The sequence below is a fragment of the Astatotilapia calliptera genome, chromosome 6, assembly GCF_900246225.1.
Source record: "Astatotilapia calliptera chromosome 6, fAstCal1.2, whole genome shotgun sequence".
NCBI lineage: Eukaryota > Metazoa > Chordata > Actinopteri > Cichliformes > Cichlidae > Astatotilapia > Astatotilapia calliptera.
Genome location: NC_039307.1, coordinates 37,209,978 through 37,230,293, shown reverse-complemented (window position 1 = coordinate 37,230,293; position 20,316 = coordinate 37,209,978). Strand labels below are relative to the sequence as shown.

The window sequence follows — 20,316 nt, the reverse complement described above, 5'->3', positions numbered from 1 at the left end:
AATACTTCATGTAAAATCTTTCATATCAATTTGGAAAGTGATAGAAAGGGTCGAAAATCAAATTTTTAAAAAACTTAAGTGGTTTCAAGCCAAAGATCTTACAGGAAGTGTTTGATGTGAGTTTTAAGAAAATGAATACAGCTAGAACTGTGCAGAATAGACCGATGTAGTAACATTGGCTAACTGGAAATAATAACACTCTTACATTTGCCTTAACATGTTTTGTGAGGCTCAGACAGGAAGTATGCTAGCTCTGAAGATGACAATGTGCAACAGATGAACAGACTGACAATAGGTCGCTCCATCATCCTGTTTTATTCACAGCAGGTTTGAAGGAAACAGATTCATTTGGACTCATACACACATGCTCATCAAAACCCCAAAAAGTCTCTCACACACTCACACACACACACACACACACACACACAGTGGTATGGTAGGCACACTGTAGTGGAGAGCTCAGATGTGTCGTCTCTGATAGTCGATTCAAAGTAGGCACTTCTGAAGCAGACAGTGATGATCGTTAATGCTTCTGTTCTCTGGCGCGCCTGACGCTGACCGCTGCAGTCACATCACATTAATCCAACTGTGCTTGTCACCATATGTACACCATTTATGCCTTCTGATTAGTGTGGGAGTTAAGAATGACTATGGCTGCACATGTTAGATTAATCAATCATTTCAGAAGGGCAAATTATTGCAATGCCAGCTCATTAGTTTCATACCAGGAGATTTATCTTGGAAACAAGCTGCTTACAAAAGCCAACACAGACTAGGAGAGTAGATGAATATTTGCATTTGGGAGTCGAATGGTTCCAAACAGCAGCCTGTCAGCCTGTAGTGTTCTTACTGCTGCAGAGACTGATCTGTGACTGCATCTGGACAGGTCGTTTGCTTCGTGTGACGGGAGCTCTCGGTAGCTGAACAGTCAGGAAGAGAAAATCTGATCAAATCTGATGTCATGAAGAAAACTCTGCTAGCAGGAGGAGGGAGAGCTGTAAGCACTTGTTACTTTTACCCCTGTGGGGAGTTGTGACACAATATTGCAGCATCAGAAGAAGGTATTCTGGATGATAGGTTTAATCAGATTTTCTCTTCCATCTTCGCAGAAAACTAACAGCTCACACAGACTGGAAGGTGCAAAAGCTAACAGCTGATATTCATGCTTCACATCCTGCAAACTCTCTGCATCAGTTTAGCGAGTTCTGCGCCACTGTCAATCATCACAACGACCAGGATCTGACTGGGCTGAAGCAACTGCATGACCAAACTGTTTTAAGGTGGAAGTTAAACCTTTTGAAGTGAATCTTGTCACTATGCCCACATACTGAAATTAAACCTTTCTCTCAGCTACTGTTATTATTATTTTGGAGTACAAAAAAGTAAGCAAATAAACCCAAAAGCAGCTGATCAGAGAGGATTGGAATAGTGTTAACATGGAACAGGAACCCTGTTGATTTTTTTAAGCAATAAGAACGACCCCTCCCAAGCTCTCCGAGTATGCAAAAGGGTAACCTGCCGAGCATGCGGTGTTGATAAAAATCCTGTCAGCTCCAGCATTGCAGACTGCTGGAGGAAAAAGCCTAACCCAGTATAGAATGTTTCCGGAGAAAGAAAAATAAATTACCCCCAAATTTCATAAGAATAATCCACATCCTGCCCTCCCACTAAAACAGTAATAATTTATTTTTTCATTTTCTATTGAATTGCACACACTGCGATGAGGTGGCAACAGTTTTTCACCAGGCGCTGTGCGTTTCTGAACAGTCTCTGAAGCACCGGTATGCTGCTGCTCTTCTCCCATACTCGCATTTTTGGTCCCTTTGGGCCTCTTCCAGCCTCAGCCAGCCCCCGGGGGTCAGGCTCCCATAACTGCTGAGGTAAGGTCAGTTCTGGAGATGCAGATTCCATCCTCCATCACCTCTTCTGCTCCCAGACCTCAACCATGTTCAGGTCGAGCCTCTCGAGGCTCTTCAGCCCCTGGATGTTCTCGGTGTAGAACGCCACGTCTACCACCACCAGCCTGCAAACACGAGTCAAAGTGTCAAAGACATGAAAGATGGGGAAGAGCTATGCTCTGACAAGAAGCAGTTTATAACCTCCTAAGACCTGAACTCTTCCACAGCAGCATTTTTAATTTCTCTTTGATATTTGGTCACATTGGGGCCCGATGAACGTAAAAACAAAGAATTACCAGATTTTTTTTTTTTACCTTATTTTTGTTTTTAAGAAAAATGAGAGCCACATATGAGGATATTCTTTCAAAATTGGCAGCAATGATTCTGGCACCGTGGCAGCTGTCACTGACACACACCTATCACCTCCGTTAATTCCAAAACTAACTCACAGAAGTGGAACTCTAAATTTGTGTCAGGTTTGTTAAGTACAATTCTAGCACTTTAATATAGCAGATATAAAGACATGTCAAGTATTCATGTAATGTTCAAAATTCTCTTTCAATAAAATGTGAAACAACGGGGAACACCAACAGGAAAAGAGGTGCTACTTCTCTTCAGAGCGAAGCAGGAAGTGCTGCTCTGTCATATCAACATACTCCAATCATTAGCTGGTTTTCAGGGCACTTACCCATGCTGCGGTCCTCCATCATTAATAACTCCAAGCCGAGCCAGCTGCCTCTTCAGATGCATTTTGAAACTGGCATTGATCCTCAGAAACAGCATCTGTATATGGATACACAACTCTCAAGTCTCTGATCAACAAGCTGTCACAGACACAAAAAGAGTAGAGAAAACAAAAAGATCTCACCTGTGTCTGTTCTTCAGGTAAAAGTTCATAAATGGCTTCGTGCATCTTTGCCATCTGCTTACAGATGTTTCTGAAGCAGGCTGAGGGCATCGGAGCCTTCACTTCATACTGAGGACATAAAAGGATACGCCTGAGGTCATGTGATTCTGTGCGCATTTGGAATACAACAATTTAAAATACACAGAAAGATTCTGAGAAAGTGCATTACACATGTCAAAAAGTCATAAATTCTGTACTAATAAAGGACAGAAATGGATACCTGACCATCAGGTATACAGTGCAAGTATAATTTAGTAGGTTCGATTATTGGTTATTTGTTTGTTCTATTATCTAATAGCAATGATTCTATTAAGTCTACATTAATTCAATACTATTATTAAAGTAAAAAAAAAAGGATTAACACAACTAACTGTGGAAATATTAGGCCTACACACACTGCCTGAATCTCATTACAACTGAAAGTCCTCTGTAAATAGAATTATTTTTATGCTTGCATAAAATTTAAAACCATTCATAAAGTGTTCTCGTGTTCCCTGCCCTCATCTAACCTTTGATAGAACCTTCTCAAACAGACTGTCCATGATGGCCACCAGCTTAGCAGAGATCTCTGCTATGTGATCGTTGTAGTCCTGCAACACAACAAACAGCCTCAGCAACACGACTCACATCGAGCTGAAATCTTTGGAGATTTTGTCATGACATTTTATTTTGAACTCTTCTCTCAAACTTTTATTTAGCCAGGATGAGGCCACACTTAAAGTGGTCATGCTGAGTGTTACCTTGGTGATGTGATCAAAGTGTCTGAGAACACTGAATTGTTTGGGCTGCAGTTTGGTCTCAAAATGAGCTCTGATGATGGGAATGTAGTGAACCACCAGCTGCAGACAGCGGGAAGCTAATGCTACAACACACACAGTTAACAGTAAAAATCAGCATTCTCAACCATTAAAAGTTGCTTCACATACTGAAAAAACAGGTCTACTTGTAAGCAGTGTGTGTAGCAGGTGTTATATACCAAGGTTTTTGGTGGTGATGGTCTTGAGGCCGACGATCTGCAAAGCTCCGGCTCCCAGAACCAGCTGGCAGCTCCGAGAGTTGAAGTGCTGCAGAAAGACAATCCAAGAAAATTCAGTAAACACCACCACTCTAAACCTAAGGCTAGCATACCAGCATGTCACGGCTGTGTCAAATGTAAACACTTCAGTGTTGTGATCAAATTGTCTCTAGGAAACAAAGTCTTTTCCTGTTTACTAACTACAAGAGGCTGAACTAACATAGGATCGTGTGATTTGTGTGCTGTTGAGTTTCTGACCTTGAGGAGGTCTGCCAGACGCGTCAGCATGTCTGTAGAGATGGATGGGATGTCATTGACACACTGGCAGTATTCTAAAAAGATCCGGATCAGCAGCAGAACCGTCCTGAAGGAACACAAAGGCTACTCAGAAAATCTTTTAAAACTAAATGTTCACATTTAAAAAGCATTTGCGCTGTCTAACTTCCAACTTTAATGACAGTGTGAGGACAGAATAATATTTAAAATCATGAAATATGTGATTTCACCTACCCAACAACTGCATATTTCTGCCCGTTGACAAGCAGAAACTCTGTGGGTTTCCTGTCATTGGGACCTGGAATGGGAAAACGAATGTTACAAATAATAAAGCTGTTCTTCTTGTGCTGTGATGTTTCTCTGTTGCTCTGTATGCAAGCTGTGGAACCAAGCCTCAGTGCATCACTAGAAACCTCCAAGCACCTGGAGCCTCTGACAACAACACAGAGCAGTTCTGCTCTACTCCCAGCTTCTTAAGTGTAATTTAAGTCTGTCTGCATGCATGTTTCTGTCCAAACTGGAGGAGGGGGAGACTGCTGCTGCAGTGAACAGGTTTCACTGTTTTTAACACTCTGTTTCACTACAACTCTTTGTATGTTACAAGTCCGCTCTTCTCTGCGCCTGCTGACAGACCAAGAACAGCACAAGCAGCACCAAGCAGACACACGACTGCACTTTAACATAAATTCTGCTTCATGTGGTCCGTTAGGGAAATTAACTGCCCAACCCTCACCCAACAGGTCTCATAGATAACTGCCTCTCAGGGAGTTCTTTTGTCCCCACTGTTGCCAAGTGCTGCTTATAGGGGACTGTCCAATTGTTGGGATTTTCTCTCTAAGGTTTGGGGGTCTTATAAACTCCTTGACTGGACTGGACTGTGAATCTTTACTTCTTTATCCATTTTCTTATTTTACATCAAAGTCAGCATATATATGCAATGTGTGCGTAGGTTACTCTGTAAGTAGTCAAAACATTTCAGAACTGTAGAACTAAAACTACAGAAATTACAAATAAAATCAGGTTAATGAGGATTTTCGGACAGTGGAGTCTGATACCTGGGATTTTGCGCTCTGGTAGTGATATTCTACCATTAGCAATGGAGTTCACCAGATCCTGAAACTCAGCAGGAACCTCAGCCTGCTTCCAGCGCTCATTATCCAGCAGCAGGCTGCAGGGGCACAAAAGCAAACTTCAGCACCTACACTGCTACATTACAGGAGTAAGACCAGATACACACTCAAATTCAACCATGAAACTAAACCTTCACTCACTCACACAAACAGTTATCATATTTAAAAGCAAACCTTCACATCCTGAAAACAATGGTACTGCAGGTTACCTGAGTTTGGTCTTGCGTTCTTCGTGGAAGCGGTGGACGAAGCGGTTGGCCTGGCTCTGCAACGCGCCCCTCAGGGAAACGCTTCGCCTGCCACAGAGCTCCTCTGTGTCCCTGACAAATCCCTCCACTGCCTGTGAAAGACAAACGAACTCCGCTGAGGTCAGACGCTCCAGAGATCCATCCTGTTAAACGTAAACACAAACACTTCAATTACATTTTCAGGTTTATCCTTTTCCATACAAAACCTCAAATACAGACACATGTACACCATACCTTGGCTCGGGCTGTGAGCACTTTGACGCAGCGGTCATGGCTGATGTCGGAAGCAGTGTACATGAGCTCCTGGAGGTTGTTTATCACAAGGTTCAGCTCAAAGTCGGTGGGCATCATGTTCTCACCAGGCCTGAACACAAACACACTCACTGTTAACAGGCTGAAGAACCGAGTCAAAGGTTTCACAGCTTTAATCCCTCTCAGTCATTTTCACTTTTGGTTAAATCATTTTTGTACTTTATCTTGGGCAACAACACTTCCATTTTTGTTTTAAGAGAGCCAGTCTCTACATTTAATAGGGAACTACAGGAGATTATAAGCCACTACAGTCCACACCACTCTGTAAGATCTGCTGCCACTGGTTTTCAAGTCCAGTTCTCGTGTAAGTTATGCGTGTTTGCCATTTTCGTAGAATCAACTAAAGAAATAAGAGCATCCTGTGTTTTTGTGATAGGCGACCAGTAACAAAGTATCTAAAATGCAGTCATAACACTGGTTCATCCCTTTTTTTATGCTTGAATAATTCACGGGTCAATGTTAAGTAGCATCACAAACAAAAAGTGTTTTTCACAAAGTGCTCTGATACAGGAGCCGAACTGAAAAAGAGAGAAAAAGCACCCAATGTCTAAAGAAAAGCTCCTTCAGAAAGCCTGGAGAACTGCTGCTCAAGACAACTTTAATTACAAGAAAATCTGTCTTGTTGGAAGGCTCAAGACTTTTGAACAAAACTGTCACTTTACGGTTTGATGCTGTTTTCAGTAAATAAGAAGACCTGAATTGCAAAAAAAGGAAAATGCAACAGCCTTTTAACCAGATGTCAGTTAGAGGCTATGGTGCAACGGGACTGCAATTACCATGATATTTTTGTTCAAACAGAAAAAGAAAAAAAGAAGAAGAAGAAAAACTTAAGAGTGACATACATGAAGCTCTGCTCTCTGCTGGCAGACATTTCTGTGGCCCCAGAGTCACTACTGGCAGTCTCCACCCGGCCCTGCTGGCTCCTGAATCCTGCTGCAGAGCTCTGATCCTGGGCTGCCGGCACTACTCGCTGTTGTTTCTGCTCCTGCTGTTTCTGCTGGGCATCATTCAAAGCATCACTGATGAACAGGCCTTCATGGGTGAGGTAGGCCAGCTCAGCCTCTCCCTGCAGGAGTGACGGGACCTGAGAAGCCTCTTGGCCGGATGGTTCTGAACAGGAGTCCTCCAGGAGACGGGTTTTCTGGTTTGAGTCCAGAACCTCTAGAACCACATTCCTGATCACATTCATAGTGGCCTAGCAAACAGGCAGTTGGGTAATAAGGTGCACAATTAGATTCAGTTTGTTGAATTCACACAGAAAGAATATTTTTACCTGCATCAAATGTTGGATAATGTTTGTGATGTGTGAACCATCTTCTGAAGTCTAGCAGACTAAAAATAGGAGCTCTGTACCAGGAGCTGTTTTGACTAACCTTGATTCTCTGCAGGAAGAAAAGGAAGCTCTCAAAGACATTTTTCAGCAGGTCAAACCACTGAGGGAATGTCATCAGACGCATTTGGTCAGCAAGCCTTGAGAAACACAAATGCACACATGTACAGCGAGTCTCCATGAGGTTCAACTTGGACTGGTATTTTCTTTGTTTACAAAGTCAATGTGCTCATTAAACATTCCATAAAATGCTTTAATACAACCAGTGGTATTAATCACATTGTTCCAACTTACTTAACAACGACTTCAGCATCAATTTCTTCTATCTGCACAACACTATCTGCCACACACTGCAAACACAAAAAGGTTTCTATTACATGATAAATCGCAGCTGGATCGCTGTTATTTAATGCAGCGCTTAGAAACAGATAAAGACTGGACTGTGTCAGGAGGAGTCACACCTGAGAGACGATTGCCTTGGCCGCTACGATCATCTCATCACTGTAAATATCCAGAAAATCCAGCTTCCGCTGCCGCAGCAGGCCGAACACCAGCGACTCCAGACGCTCCTAAAATCCACAGACAAACGCACCAGAAAATACAGGGTCCTAAAACACTGACATGACCGGGCAGCAGGGTTTCAGAAAGCTGAGATGAATTTAATATGAGACCGAAGAATTCAATTATGTAATCACATTCAAAGACTAAAAACGAATACTGATACTCAGCATGAGCAGAGCTGCACAGCTGTATATAATGGTTTCTGTCAGACTATAATAATGACTTGCTGCCAGAATCAGATTCTACATTTTGTTTGATGTAACTGAAACTAAAAGCAGAAGCACATTCGAAATGACAAAGAAATATAATTTAGTCTTTCGATATTAAGCATCACACTGATGACAGGAACAGAAACGTTGATGTTTTGTGTGTGTAGATGTAGCAGGAATACTTATATTTATCATGTATACAGAGATGCATGCAAATGTAAATGACAACCGCACATTCCCCAACAGTTGTTGTTGTCAGTCATCTTCTAAACATGACCATCCTGAAATCTATTAGACCCTTTGTGTTGAAGGTGATTGTTCAGACCTTCTCCAGAACCTGTGGCTCATCTCTCAGGCTGCGGTTCAGGTCACTGTGAGCGTACATACTGAAGTCCTCCACCATCATCTTATCAATCAGCTTCTCTAGCTCGCACAGCTGGGAGCCCAGATGTCTGAGAGATGCAAACACAGCATTGTACAGCTGCTCTGTTGGCTGCTTGTAGAACATCAATTTCAGACATCACAACAAAAACTATCCTAGTAAAACTGATCCAGTAAACACACTCTCACCTGAAGCTGTGGATGCCCTGCAGCTCTTGCTGGAGCACCTCCTTAGTGGTGGCGATAAGTTCCAGTGCTCCAACAAACTCAGAGGTGGAGAGCAGCAGCTGTACAGTGGGCTGTGTCTGATGCACTGCGGCCATCAGCTTCAGCTTGTTGTGCAGCTTCACGCAGTTGTTGCGAGTCAGGGCGGTGCAGAGAGCCTGGAGAGGTCCTTGGCACATGACCTGGTCCATGGCAGCTGTACGGCCCCGAAGGACGGCCACGGCATGCTGCGTCTCCTGCAGCTGGTCCTGCAGCTCGTGCTGCGACGACATAGCATGGAAAAACGCTTCGGAACGCAGCGAGATCTGTCGAGCAATGCTCACCTCCACCACATCTAGGTAGTGGCTGAGCTGGAGGAAAAAGAACATCATTTGATTAACTTCTACATATGAAGGTCGCTGGTTTAACTGATCTAATGACTGATGAGCACAAAAGTGCAAATCAACAACTATCCTGTTTGATTAGGATCCTGTTAACTGTAAGCAGTTAATCACATGACACATGACCGATACTAAACCTCCACTGCGGTTATATTCTACTTGTCATAAGTTTTAAATATCTTCAGGTAAATTAACTGAACAATAACAATATGCATTTCATCCTTAAATATATAACAACAGACGTCTAATTTCTGTGTTTAGATCAAGTCCATCAAATACAATTATAAATAAATTACAATTATCCATCATTTTTCTTAACCTCTCCAGTCAACACCAACCAGTGTCCTTTTAGAAATCATCTTGGTAACACCTCAAGGTAATTAACTTATAGAATGTATCTACAGGAACTTTAATTTCACTCCTCATCAAAAGTGACTGGACCGGTGAGTCTACAACTCCTGCTAGCTTTCCCTAAAATAAAGATTGAACGATATATTACAAAATTTCCTGGAGTGCCACGTGTCTTTCTTGTAAAACTGAGAAAAGCAGAAAATACTCACAGATGTAGAAGCTAAAGGGATTTAAACAAGTATTTAACAAAATTGCTACTAAAACTTATTAGTATTATTATTTTTAAGTTCCTTTTGTTCTTTTGTTATGCTACAAGGCCCCAACACCAAACTACCTCTTACTGGTCAGTGGTTGCTTCTTGTTTAGGTTGTGATTAGCTGTTTAGACAGATAAACATGCCGGTGTCAGAGCCAAAACCACTGTTTGTGGATGTGTAAAATTCAACACAAACAGCAGGGGGGGGCAGGAGCACCCTGAATTCAGCCCTCTGCAGGTTGATCATTTTCATTCCCATTAAACAATCGCATCCTTTATTCCTTACATTTCACAGTCCATATCAGTACAGATACTCAGCATGATGCTTTTCTCCATTGTGATCTGATGCGTTTTCAAAGGAACACTATATAACTGCCTTGGAGTGTTACCAAGATGGTTTGAAAGGAACACTTTGAAAACACATCAGTGCAGGTTTACTCTCGATCTACAGATCGCCCTCCCTGGGTGATCTGTATGTGTTGATGAGAATTCACCTTTTCCTGGAGCAGTTTGGAAGAAGCCACGTCTCTGCTGCTCTTCCCCCCAGCATTGTTAAAGTGTGACCAGGGAAGGACCATGTTGAAGGTAGCCGGGTCCTCAAGAGCAAAGTCGGGCTTCATGAAAATCTGACAATATAAAGCACAGTGAGACAGTGAAGCAGCAAGGTCACTCTGGAGACAGCCTGTTGTCACAATAGTGTCACTATCATGTCTAAGCTAATAAATGAGACATGCTTAGTTGCAAGTGTCAAAAGAGTCACAATGTGTTTGAGTCCACAGCTAAAATGATACAACGGAACTGCATTAGAGCATTGGCCACACTGTCAAAGTTAAAGGGAAAGAGAAATCCAAAGAGAATCAGACAGAATATTATGCATGTTTGCATAATTACCTTCGGGACTTGCTCCAGCTCAGTTCTGGATTTGTCTGGAATAAGCAACAAAAGCTCTAAATCACTATCGGTTACAGTAGTTATGTTTAAGAGTCAGAATATCCTTTTGTGTTGCTCAGCTGACAAAGTTTGATAAAGTTTAGTTTCTAAGACTGACACTAGAGTGTGCTCTGTACAAACTAAACAATAAAAATAAAAAAGACAGGAAACTTGTGAAAAGTGCAGCAAGCAGAGAAATGTGTTTATCAGATCAAATTCTGAAATGTGCATTAAAGGCATAAAATATTGTTTTGGAAGCAAATCAAAAGAAAGATAATAAAACCCGTGTGTTAAACTGTAAAAACCCTTAAATCTATTAAAGAGCCAAGGTTCAGGACCAAACTACGCTCACATACACTTAATGTGTGGTACAGTCAGATGTGACAGTGTATATGTATACACTGTAGCCTGCATATTTGCATCTGAAGTCATTGCGTGCTGCCAATCTTAGGCAGTCAGAGAGTCCTGCAGCAGCTGGTTAATAATTCATACCTTGGTTGGTGGTGATACTAGAGACAGCGTCGACATCATCTTTGTTGGGGCAGATCGTCTTGCAACGTTCATGGATTCGTTCCCTCTAAAAATGAAATCATGAAATCCAAAAAGGAAGTTCAGGATTTTTGGCCCAGCCCGCTCTCTGTAAAGCTAACATGATCGTTACGCACCAGGAAAAAAAGGCTTGAGTGAATCACAGAAGCCAAGTTTGATGATACAAACTAACAAAGGTTACAGCTGTGGGTCATTAGAGAAGAACAAAGCAACACACTGAACAAGAAATCAGATGCATGAAACCCGTAGGAGGAAGTGAAAACAAAGCTACAATAACATTTCTAAAAACTAGATGACTCTTACAAGAACAGAAATGCACTGTCAGAAGTGCAAGAGATGTTACAGCTCAATCTCACCACACTCAGCTGGTAACAAAAGTAATAAAAGACTAAATGAGGAACAGAAACCTTCTGTAAGAGCTATTTTTGCCACTTGAGGCATTATAAAAATGAAGCAGCACAGGCCAAGACAATTTAAGAATTTAAAAACACATAAGAACTTTAAAGCCTGTTTGTATTTTCATTATTTTAATTGTTTGTAGAATGTTTGTTGACAACATTAAAGCATCAGCTGCATTTCAAGACATCTATTCTACTTGAAACATGACAGCCAGTAAAGGAAGGTTTTAGAATCAGAATCAGAAACTTTATTGTCATTGTCATGAGAACAACGAAATTAAGAATGGTCCCCGATCATTGCATCATCCCTAGCAATATCAAAATATAAATAAAACAATAAAATTCAATAAATAAAATAGATAGAATACTTAAAATACTAATAAGATATAACAGTAAAACATTCACATACATTCCCACACACATGCTTCAGACCGTGCATAGATTAACACAAGAGTGGCGTGATGGACATTTTTTTTGTAGTATTCAGATGTGTTATTGCAGTTGGATAACAGCTGTGTTTGAGTCTATTAGTCCTTGCTCTGATTGCCCTGTACCGTCCAACACATTTATCCAACACATTAAGGTGTGTTTGTACTGTATCGAGACTGGATTCCCTTTAAAACTTTGAATCTTGAATACAAACGTACAGCTGCTGTCTCTTAAACACAAAGACATTCCTCACTGGGGCTGGGTTAATGATGAACGTAAGACTATCTCAAAACGCCATTTTTACTCACGTCACTTCCATAATCGTTTAAGCACGCTACTCATCCTACCCACAGCGCTCTGGCTTTGGCTTGGTTACCAGTTAACTTCTGTAAATCAAACCCTACTTTAACTATTAAACAATAAATTACTATCAGTAACCATGTATGTTACTGTTCGTATCTATACACATAACTGCAGTTGTCATGTTTCCTCCAGTAGAAGCTATCAGTTAGAACTAATGTAGCTTAACTGTGAGGCAAAACAAGAAGAGCAAATCTCAGCCAAATGCCAGAGTAACACAACCATTGTGATAAGTAACTCTGTCAACAAATGAGTGCATGTACAAGAAAAAAAAAGAAAGAAAAATCAACATGAAAACCCCTGACTGGTTAAAGTGAAAATCACATATTTAACATACAGACTGAGACACATCTTTCCATCACAACAGCTTTGGCATCAGTACTTCTATTGCTTTTTTATTTAGTAAACTCCTCTAGGAAATGCAAATGCCTCCAGTATTCAGGCTGTTTGAATTCCTGAGATTTAAAAAAAGGTCCAGCTTTATTCAGACATTTTCATCTTTTCTTCTTCTATAATGCCACCTTTGTTCTAAATGGTGGGAAAATACAGCAGCTGCTCATCAGCGGGAGACAGTTGCATTGTTTGCACAAGATCCATGCACAAGATTTCTTAAACTAAAGTTCTTAGTTAACAGATGCATTTCAAGACTTCTACTTTACATGTCCTGAGCAAAAAAGGCTACAAAGTGAAACTGCCTCAGATTCTTGACAAACCCAAAACAAGAGAAACGTAGAATCTTTCTCAGGAACCCCAAAAGGTTGATTGTAGGGTTTTCACTGGGAGAAACGTTTCGTCACTCATCTAAGTGACTTCTTCAGTCTCAGCCGACTGCAGGTTTCCCCAATCAAGACTCTCTCAAGAACAAAAATATCCTAATAGCATCTTTAACATTGACTCCACACAGATCTGAGCTGCAGTGATACTGACTTGTCAACAAATCATAAATGCTCTTAATAATTCGCTCTAGGTATTACCTGAGTCATCTCTTGCAGGTAGGGCCCAAAGTGCTCCTTGGTGATGTTGGGGAGGCAAAATGAGGGCATCACCTCCGTCTCGGTGAAGTCCAGCCCCCATGTTTTAGTGAAAAAGTCAGATTCCCTTTTGGCGAGCCGAGGGTCATTCAGTGCAGCTGGGAGGTTGACCTTCGAGCTATAAACTGTCCATCGGTCGTGCTCTGCCACCACAGATGGGCCATTACACAGGCCCTGCCCCTCACCTGGAGGACCACATAGAAATAAAGTCAGTGCTTTCATTTTCTGCGGAGAACAACAACTCATAATTTAAGCATCTGGCCTGCCATGGTTTCTTGGTTTTGTTTCCATGTTCCTGAACTTAAATCACAGCTGTGGCCCAGGTGAATGCAACAAACAGCAACATCACAAGCACAGCAGTAAATCAATGCACAACATACAGATAAAAACTGCAAGACGCTGTGTTTTCCTGCAGTGTCACAAATTTGTCTATTTAAAGTTCATTTGTGTTCAATATGACAACGTGAAAGAAAGAGTGGGCTTTAGATAGCCAGTATGTAAAAAAAAATGTATACTTAAAAAAAATATTAGCATCACTGTTTATGTTTCTATGTAAACTTTAAATGACTGATGACCCTTAGCGCAGATGTATAGATGAACATCTAGATTTTCACCACCTTTTATAGACTATTTTCACTGTCTAACTGCAAAATATGTATACTTTCAGGTTATGTTCTACTGCTAAAAATGATGCCTATGCATGCCATTGCACTGAAGTCAGTCATTCTTCCTACCAGTCGGCTCCTTCGGGCAGACGTCAGGCAAAGAGCGGATATGCCGGTAGCGAGGTGGGGAAGGATCTCGCTCCTTGTGATAGATCCCATCTCGGCCTCCGCTGCTGGGACGAGGCACTGGGGAGGAGCTGTGACTGGAGGCCATGTCATTGGGACGTGCCTCCCAGCAGGCTAGCTGGAAAAAAAGATGAAAACAGGGCTAGCATTAGATAGAGAAATCATAATCAGCACTATCAACTCCAAATCAGCAAAGTTCCAAACGAGTTATGTGGTCCATCTCTCTTAAAACTTTGCCCAATCTGTAAAGAGTCACAGATGTTTTCAGAAGATTGATCTTGTAAGATGTTAAAGCATCAATAATTTCATAAAGTCACTGGGCATTGTTTTGGGGGTTTTTTGTTTTTTTAAATAAATAGTAATAGTGAGTCTTTGGGAACCATTTTTTGTAGTGGATGACTAGGGGACTTTCTGAAGTCTCATTCCACATCTCTGCAGGTTTGTGGTTTCAAAATGATGATTTCTTGAAATTGGCAGCTTTTAGTATCACGTCTTCCCCTTCTGTTGTACACCATTAGGGATAGCAACACTATATTAAAAAAAACGATTGGTGGCTGAATCTAATTAACCTTTAAATTTGAGTGTTTTTAGACCCATTGCCACAGTCTGAAATCAAGCACATGACCATGCAGTCTGTCTTTACAAAGTTTTGTGAAAGAATGAATCATTCTAACAAGCTCAGAAAATTCGAGTGTGGTACTGCAAGAGAAGGCATCCTAGTCCAAGTCTTCCCTCCTAGATATGATCAACTGTGGGGGTACTGTAGGGGATGTTATTGCAAAGTGAAAGCATTTAGGAATCGCAGCAACTCAGCCTCAAAGTGGCAGACTGTACAAAGTTATACTGTGATTGCTAAGTGTTGAAGTGCATAATGTGTAAAAGTTGCCAATCTTCTGCTGACTCAGTAAATGCTGAGCAGCTCTTGTACTTGTAATGTGTTGGTGTTCCTTTAGTTTTGCCATAAAGTCTTACACATTCATCTAACCAGCAAAAGATCCAAAGTTTGATCATGGGACAAGACACAAACCTCTTCATGGTTGCATCAGAAAGAACATCCAGTACAAAAAAATTCAATAAAATGTGTTGAGCTACCTGCTATAGCAAACCCTTGTATATAACAGACAAATCAAAGGTAGCTTTTAGTGTAACTTGTTAGCTGCAGTAGAGAACGACTATGTGTTCAGCTTGCCATGTACAAGGCAGACTAAAGTTACATCAAAATTTGTGAAGGGCCTCAATTTCAATACAAGTTCTACATCAAACTGACACAGAAACGTGCCCTGGTTCATCCACTGGTGCAAGCAAGTCTCCAGCTCTTTCTGTGTGGTAATGTACACAGTGGTTTTATGGGGGGGTGGGGTGACTGGTACAGCTTTCAACAGTGCTGCATTAAATCTAACAACTGAGATAATAACATGCATTCATTTTGTTAACTACATTTGAAGGTTCAGTTAACACTTGCATGAGGCTGGTGACCTGTCCAGGGAGTACCTTGCTTATGCCCTAAGATAGCTGGGATAGACTGCAGCCCCCCCCCCCCCCACACACACACACACACAACCCTGAAGTATAAGATACCATAACTGGATGAGTAGGTGAAGAGCGAGGTTATCAGCTAATGTTGGCAAACTACATCCAAAAACTGACTGATACAACACACACATACATACATATGTGCTATTAAATAAAAAGTAAAAGACTTTTTGTAGCTCTCTGATGTACTGTATAACATATCGAACAGTATCATTTATCATTTCATTAAAAATGCTCCAAATACACAAACAACACAAATATAGAAAAGTCCTTTGGTTAAGTGACAAATTTAAGGCCTATCAACCTCCAGTCAGTAAGCCTACATACATCTGCAACGTGGTGAAAGTGCTCTCAGATGTGCTTAAATTCTTTAAAACTTAATGCAGACATTTTCTGCAGCATCTGTAGCGAAAAATGCAAGCTGACAAAAAGCTGACCAAGGCGGCAACACCCGATCAAACACAAAATGCATCTAAACTTTGACCACATGTTTCATATTTGATGCTCTGCTGATTCAACTGGAAAAGGTACCCAGCTCCACCTGCCTGGGTCAACAGACCTGTGCTGCTTTTCGGCCGTCTTACAATTGTTATACAAGGAGAAACTACCTATAGGGTCAGTTTTGTGTACCACCCTGTAAAATTTGGACCAAAGCTGACTTGGCCATGGAAGAACTGCATTTTTTAGAGTTTTACATTGGCTCCATTTCACAGCCCTGGTGGTTAACAACTGAAAGAAAACTGCTGGTTAAATGACAGCTGTAAACCAATGATATGTTGCTGTGCTAACAGTCAGTTGTAATCTGACTGCTCAAACTGTGGAGGTGTATGACCCTCTGCTGTTAATCCCATCACACAAATGAGAGGATTATAGATCTATGCGCTCCCCATTATTATCAGAACCGTTTTTAGCTCCTTCATATTGCTTTTACATTTTAAAAAAATGCTGTCAAAATATTAAGAACCATCTTAACACATAAAACTTCAGACTTGTCACAGATTCAAGCACTCACAACCATCTTGGATCCTTGGCCCGTCAATTTTCTACCACCCACTGCAACTGCATGGAGCTAAAAATAGGAATGATTGTCCGATTCATCTTTTTGAAGACAGACTGCTTTGAAGGAATAGGAAGGAATGGCAGTAATATGGTGATAGCCAAAGATTAAAATAAGTATTATTTGAATTTATTTATGCAGGTACATCAGGTATATAACTGGCTAGTTCTTCACTATATGACATATAAGATATGTCAAGCAGTAACACTGAATCCCATCCATAAAAGAAAAAGAAAAAAAAACAAGCAGGAGCAGCTTATAACACCTTCCTCATTTATTTTCATCTGCCCTTAGAAAACCGTTGTAAAATACTCAAAAACAATAAATCATCAGCAAATTACAGTAAAACAAGAGCATAACTGCACAGAGATATTCTTGCTGAGATCATAAAAGCTCAGTTATATTTCTATGTTGACATGTAAAGTCCAAAGAAAAATTATTTACCGATTCTTAGAAATCCAAATTATTCAGGAATAGTTTTGGACGGCATGTATGGACAAAGAATACTTGTTTTTTTTTTTTTTTTTTTTTTTAAAACAGTGTGCACCATCCTATATTAGGATCTTATTAATTAATCAGGCTTTTAATCCTTTTCTCGGTATCAACAAAAGTGAAAGCACAATACCAAGGGGAGCCGCTGTATTGAACTCGATTCTACTTGTTTCAATCACATTATGATCTACTCAGCGAGAACTGATTATTTTCAGGCATAAACGTTTCCTTATAATGTAAATCTGAAACCCTAATATATTCCGGAAATTGTGCCAAGAAATAAACATGGCCTTAATGGGTTTTTTTAGTAATTAGCACAGTTAATAAATTATACTATAAATTTCCTCGCCCAATAAAACATCGTGATTATTTCTGAGCGGAGAAAAAACAGGTGTCCCTTGTAGTCATTTAATCTTTGATATTAAAATGTTTATGCTTTCGGCTGTCATCGTTGCTGTGCCTCCCATCGGGACAAGTAGATGTAACAGAAGCTAGGCAGCTAGCCTTAGCCTAGCTACAGTGCACGCATTGCTGGCAGGTGTTTGCATTACAACCGTTCACGCTGACAGTGAAGTCAATGCCTAACAGCAACATGAAACACACAAAACTAATTGCAGTTTTGTTGTCAGGGGCTGATGTGCTGCAGAATATTCGCGGCCTTATTAGCTACATGCTAGAGCTAACGCTACAGCTAATGTTGTCAACGGCAGTTACACGTAGACTAGCCAATGGTAGCAAGTTAGCCGGATAAGCTACCCCAACAGGCAACATAAAAACACCAAAGAAAGCCCGGAATGACAGGGGACCGAGAGGCTTCATTTGGACACCTACCTGTCATGTAAAATAAAGCGGACGGTGTGTCTTTTCTTCATAATCACAGTAGCACTAAAGGAAACGAGGGGAAAACAACAGGACTCACAGCAGTTAATACCGGTATACGGACCATCATGCACTGCTGGAAAGAGGAACATCAACGTCAGGTTCTTTATTTGCCTGTTTGCAAGTTTCAGTCTTCAAAGCTCGCTGCTGCCCCCTGCTAACTAAAGCTGAATCGGTCCATATCAATGTCATTGGTCCGTATACAGTAGACAACAAAGTGCGCACTCACCGGCCACTAGATACAGCTGTTAAACTGTTATATAAACAGTTTATGGCATATCTAATATAGCAGCAACTCAGCATTTTGTCATGTAGACATTGTTAAGACGAACTGCTGTTCAAATTGAGTATCAGAACGGGCAACGAAAGGTGATAAGTGATTGTGAAGCAGGGTTTAACTTAACTGCACAACAGAAGATCAGAAAAACGCTGACCGGGCATACTTACAGTAACAACCGCATAATTTTAATGGAATAACCTACGAGAGTAGTGCTATTGAACTTTCCGTCTTCTTATGGCCACTGTGTCCCCGGTCTTTCGATGGCTACTTCCAGCAGGATAACTCGCCATGCCGCAAAGCTAAAATAATTTCAAATAGGTTTACTGAACACGATATATTAAACGGTGTTACGGCAGTGCCTATCCCAGCTGTCGAGAGACAGGGTCACCAGTCTAACAGGGTTAACGAAGAGAGATAGACAACCTCACAATGTCACCTATGGGCAATTTAGCCTAACCCCATTAACTGCATGTCTTTGGACTGTGGGAGGAAGCCGGAGTACGCGGACAGGACCCACGCAAACACGGGGGGAACATGCATAGCATGATTGTGGAATTGAACCCAGAACCTTCCTGCTGTGATACAACAATGCTAACTAATTTATTTCTCGCTGGTAATGCCCTCATTCATTTTAGGATGCTGGATTTACCCAAGATTCAATTCAATTTTATTTATACAGCGCCAATCACAACAGCTGTCGCCTCACGGCGCTTTATATTGTAAGGCATACTTTACAATAATACAACAGAGAAAACCCCACAATCATGTGACCCCATATGAACAAAGCTTTGGCAGCAGTGGGGAGGAAAAAACTCCCTTTTAACAAGAAGAAACCTCCAGCAGAACTAGGCTCAGGGAGGGGCGGTCATCTGCCGTGAGGGAAATAGGACCAGATATGTTGCTAAATTTATTTTTTCATATTGTGAAATGTTTTAGAAAAAAACTGTAATTATAATAATTTTATGTTATTCAGAGGTTGAATGAAAATACTAGATACTTCAGTACACCTTAGTGCAGGCTAAACTGTGGTAAAGTTCACAGTAATGCACTGGACTGGTGCAGGACAAGGTGTGATAATCATGCTCAATGCGAGGTTACAAGGGTAGCGGACATTAATTCAAGGTACTGATGCTGATTAGATGAATGAATTTTACCTTTTATAGCAGCTTTATAGTGTGTAGAGGTTGGAAATGAGCCATATAGCTTATTGAACAACTGGTTATATCTTCTTGAATTCACTAAATCAGTAAAGACCAGTGAACTGGAGTCAGATCACATTCAAAATACAAAGTGTAAATGTTCAGTATGAATCCAAAGATGTGACTTGTACTTGAAAATGAGTTTATGCACATTTACCAATCTTGATCCAGCTGGCTTTCCATCAGCTGTACTTTTCCAGTTTGGGCTAAATGACGTCCCTTTTGCTCCAAACACATTATCCAGTCCACATCAGTACAGTACTCAGCCTGATTCATTTTCAATGTTCTCAATTTTTTGTGTATACACATCTATATCTTGATATATAGATAGACTCATTTAAAATCTAACTTCCACTACTCTTATATGAATACTCTGGTTGTATATGTACAGTAAACAAACAGTCACATAAATTTCAGCCTTGTTTTTATTGTTCGCTATCGGTACAAAAAAAAGAAAAGAAAAAAAAAAAGGAAAAGAAAAGTGTACAGCATGACTGCATAACCAAGAAGGAGACACACTTTAAAAACAGGCTAGTGACAAAATATAATGAATACCTGGTTCACAGGAAATGAGTCAGAGCGAACGTATCAGCATCTGCTTTGATGCTTTCAGACTAACCTTCCCTCTCATCACGGTTTTGGTTGATGATGCTGTTAATTTCTTGCACGATGAGTCAAAACAAAAAAATAACAATAAAGATACTTGGATAATATTTCTTAAAACTCATCAGGGACAAAAATAAAGTTTAGAGAAAGGTACAAGAAAGAGGTCCAAGAATCTTTACAATCAGAATAAAACATAATTAAGAAAATATGAAGTACATGATGAATTTAAAGTGACAGGTTTGGCCTCAAGATACTGGATAAATGCTGAATACAGAGCTGCTGAGCTACCTGGGTCTGTAAGGAA

General features: G+C 40.7%; 1 protein-coding gene across 2 annotated transcripts; it reads right to left on the bottom strand.

The window, feature by feature from the left end:
- Positions 1–292: 292 nt before the first annotated feature.
- vps54 (VPS54 subunit of GARP complex) lies at positions 293–18,608 on the bottom strand. 2 transcript variants are annotated; one of them, XM_026172026.1, is made up of 23 exons: positions 18,410–18,608; positions 13,910–14,084; positions 13,119–13,360; positions 10,901–10,985; positions 10,370–10,404; positions 9,973–10,104; positions 8,457–8,842; positions 8,212–8,338; positions 7,578–7,685; positions 7,411–7,466; positions 7,160–7,256; positions 6,629–6,981; positions 5,709–5,838; positions 5,436–5,617; positions 5,152–5,264; positions 4,331–4,394; positions 4,079–4,184; positions 3,782–3,869; positions 3,546–3,667; positions 3,315–3,395; positions 2,767–2,874; positions 2,587–2,681; positions 293–2,023 (listed from the first exon to the last, which is right to left on the bottom strand). In XM_026172026.1, exons 2-23 carry the CDS (start codon positions 14,052–14,054, stop codon positions 1,918–1,920), a joined length of 2,961 nt encoding a protein of 986 aa, XP_026027811.1. In that variant the 5' UTR covers positions 14,055–14,084; positions 18,410–18,608; the 3' UTR covers positions 293–1,917. The 2 variants fall into 2 exon arrangements, with proteins under 2 accessions (XP_026027811.1, XP_026027810.1); XM_026172025.1 differs by lacking the exon at positions 18,410–18,608 and adding an exon at positions 17,880–18,059.
- Between the last annotated feature and the right edge of the window lie 1,708 nt (positions 18,609–20,316).

Bases quoted from the DNA above. Each gene is read 5' to 3' on its own strand.
- vps54 (XM_026172026.1), bottom strand. From the start codon at position 14,054: ATGGCCTCCAGTCACAGCTCCTCCCCAGTGCCTCGTCCCAGCAGCGGA. The intron at 4,395-5,151 runs GTATCAGACTCC...TTCCCATTCCAG, and splicing joins ACCAGAGCGCAAAATCCCAG to GTCCCAATGACAGGAAACCC. The intron at 2,682-2,766 runs GTGAGATCTTTT...ATCCATATACAG, and splicing joins TACCTGAAGAACAGACACAG to ATGCTGTTTCTGAGGATCAA.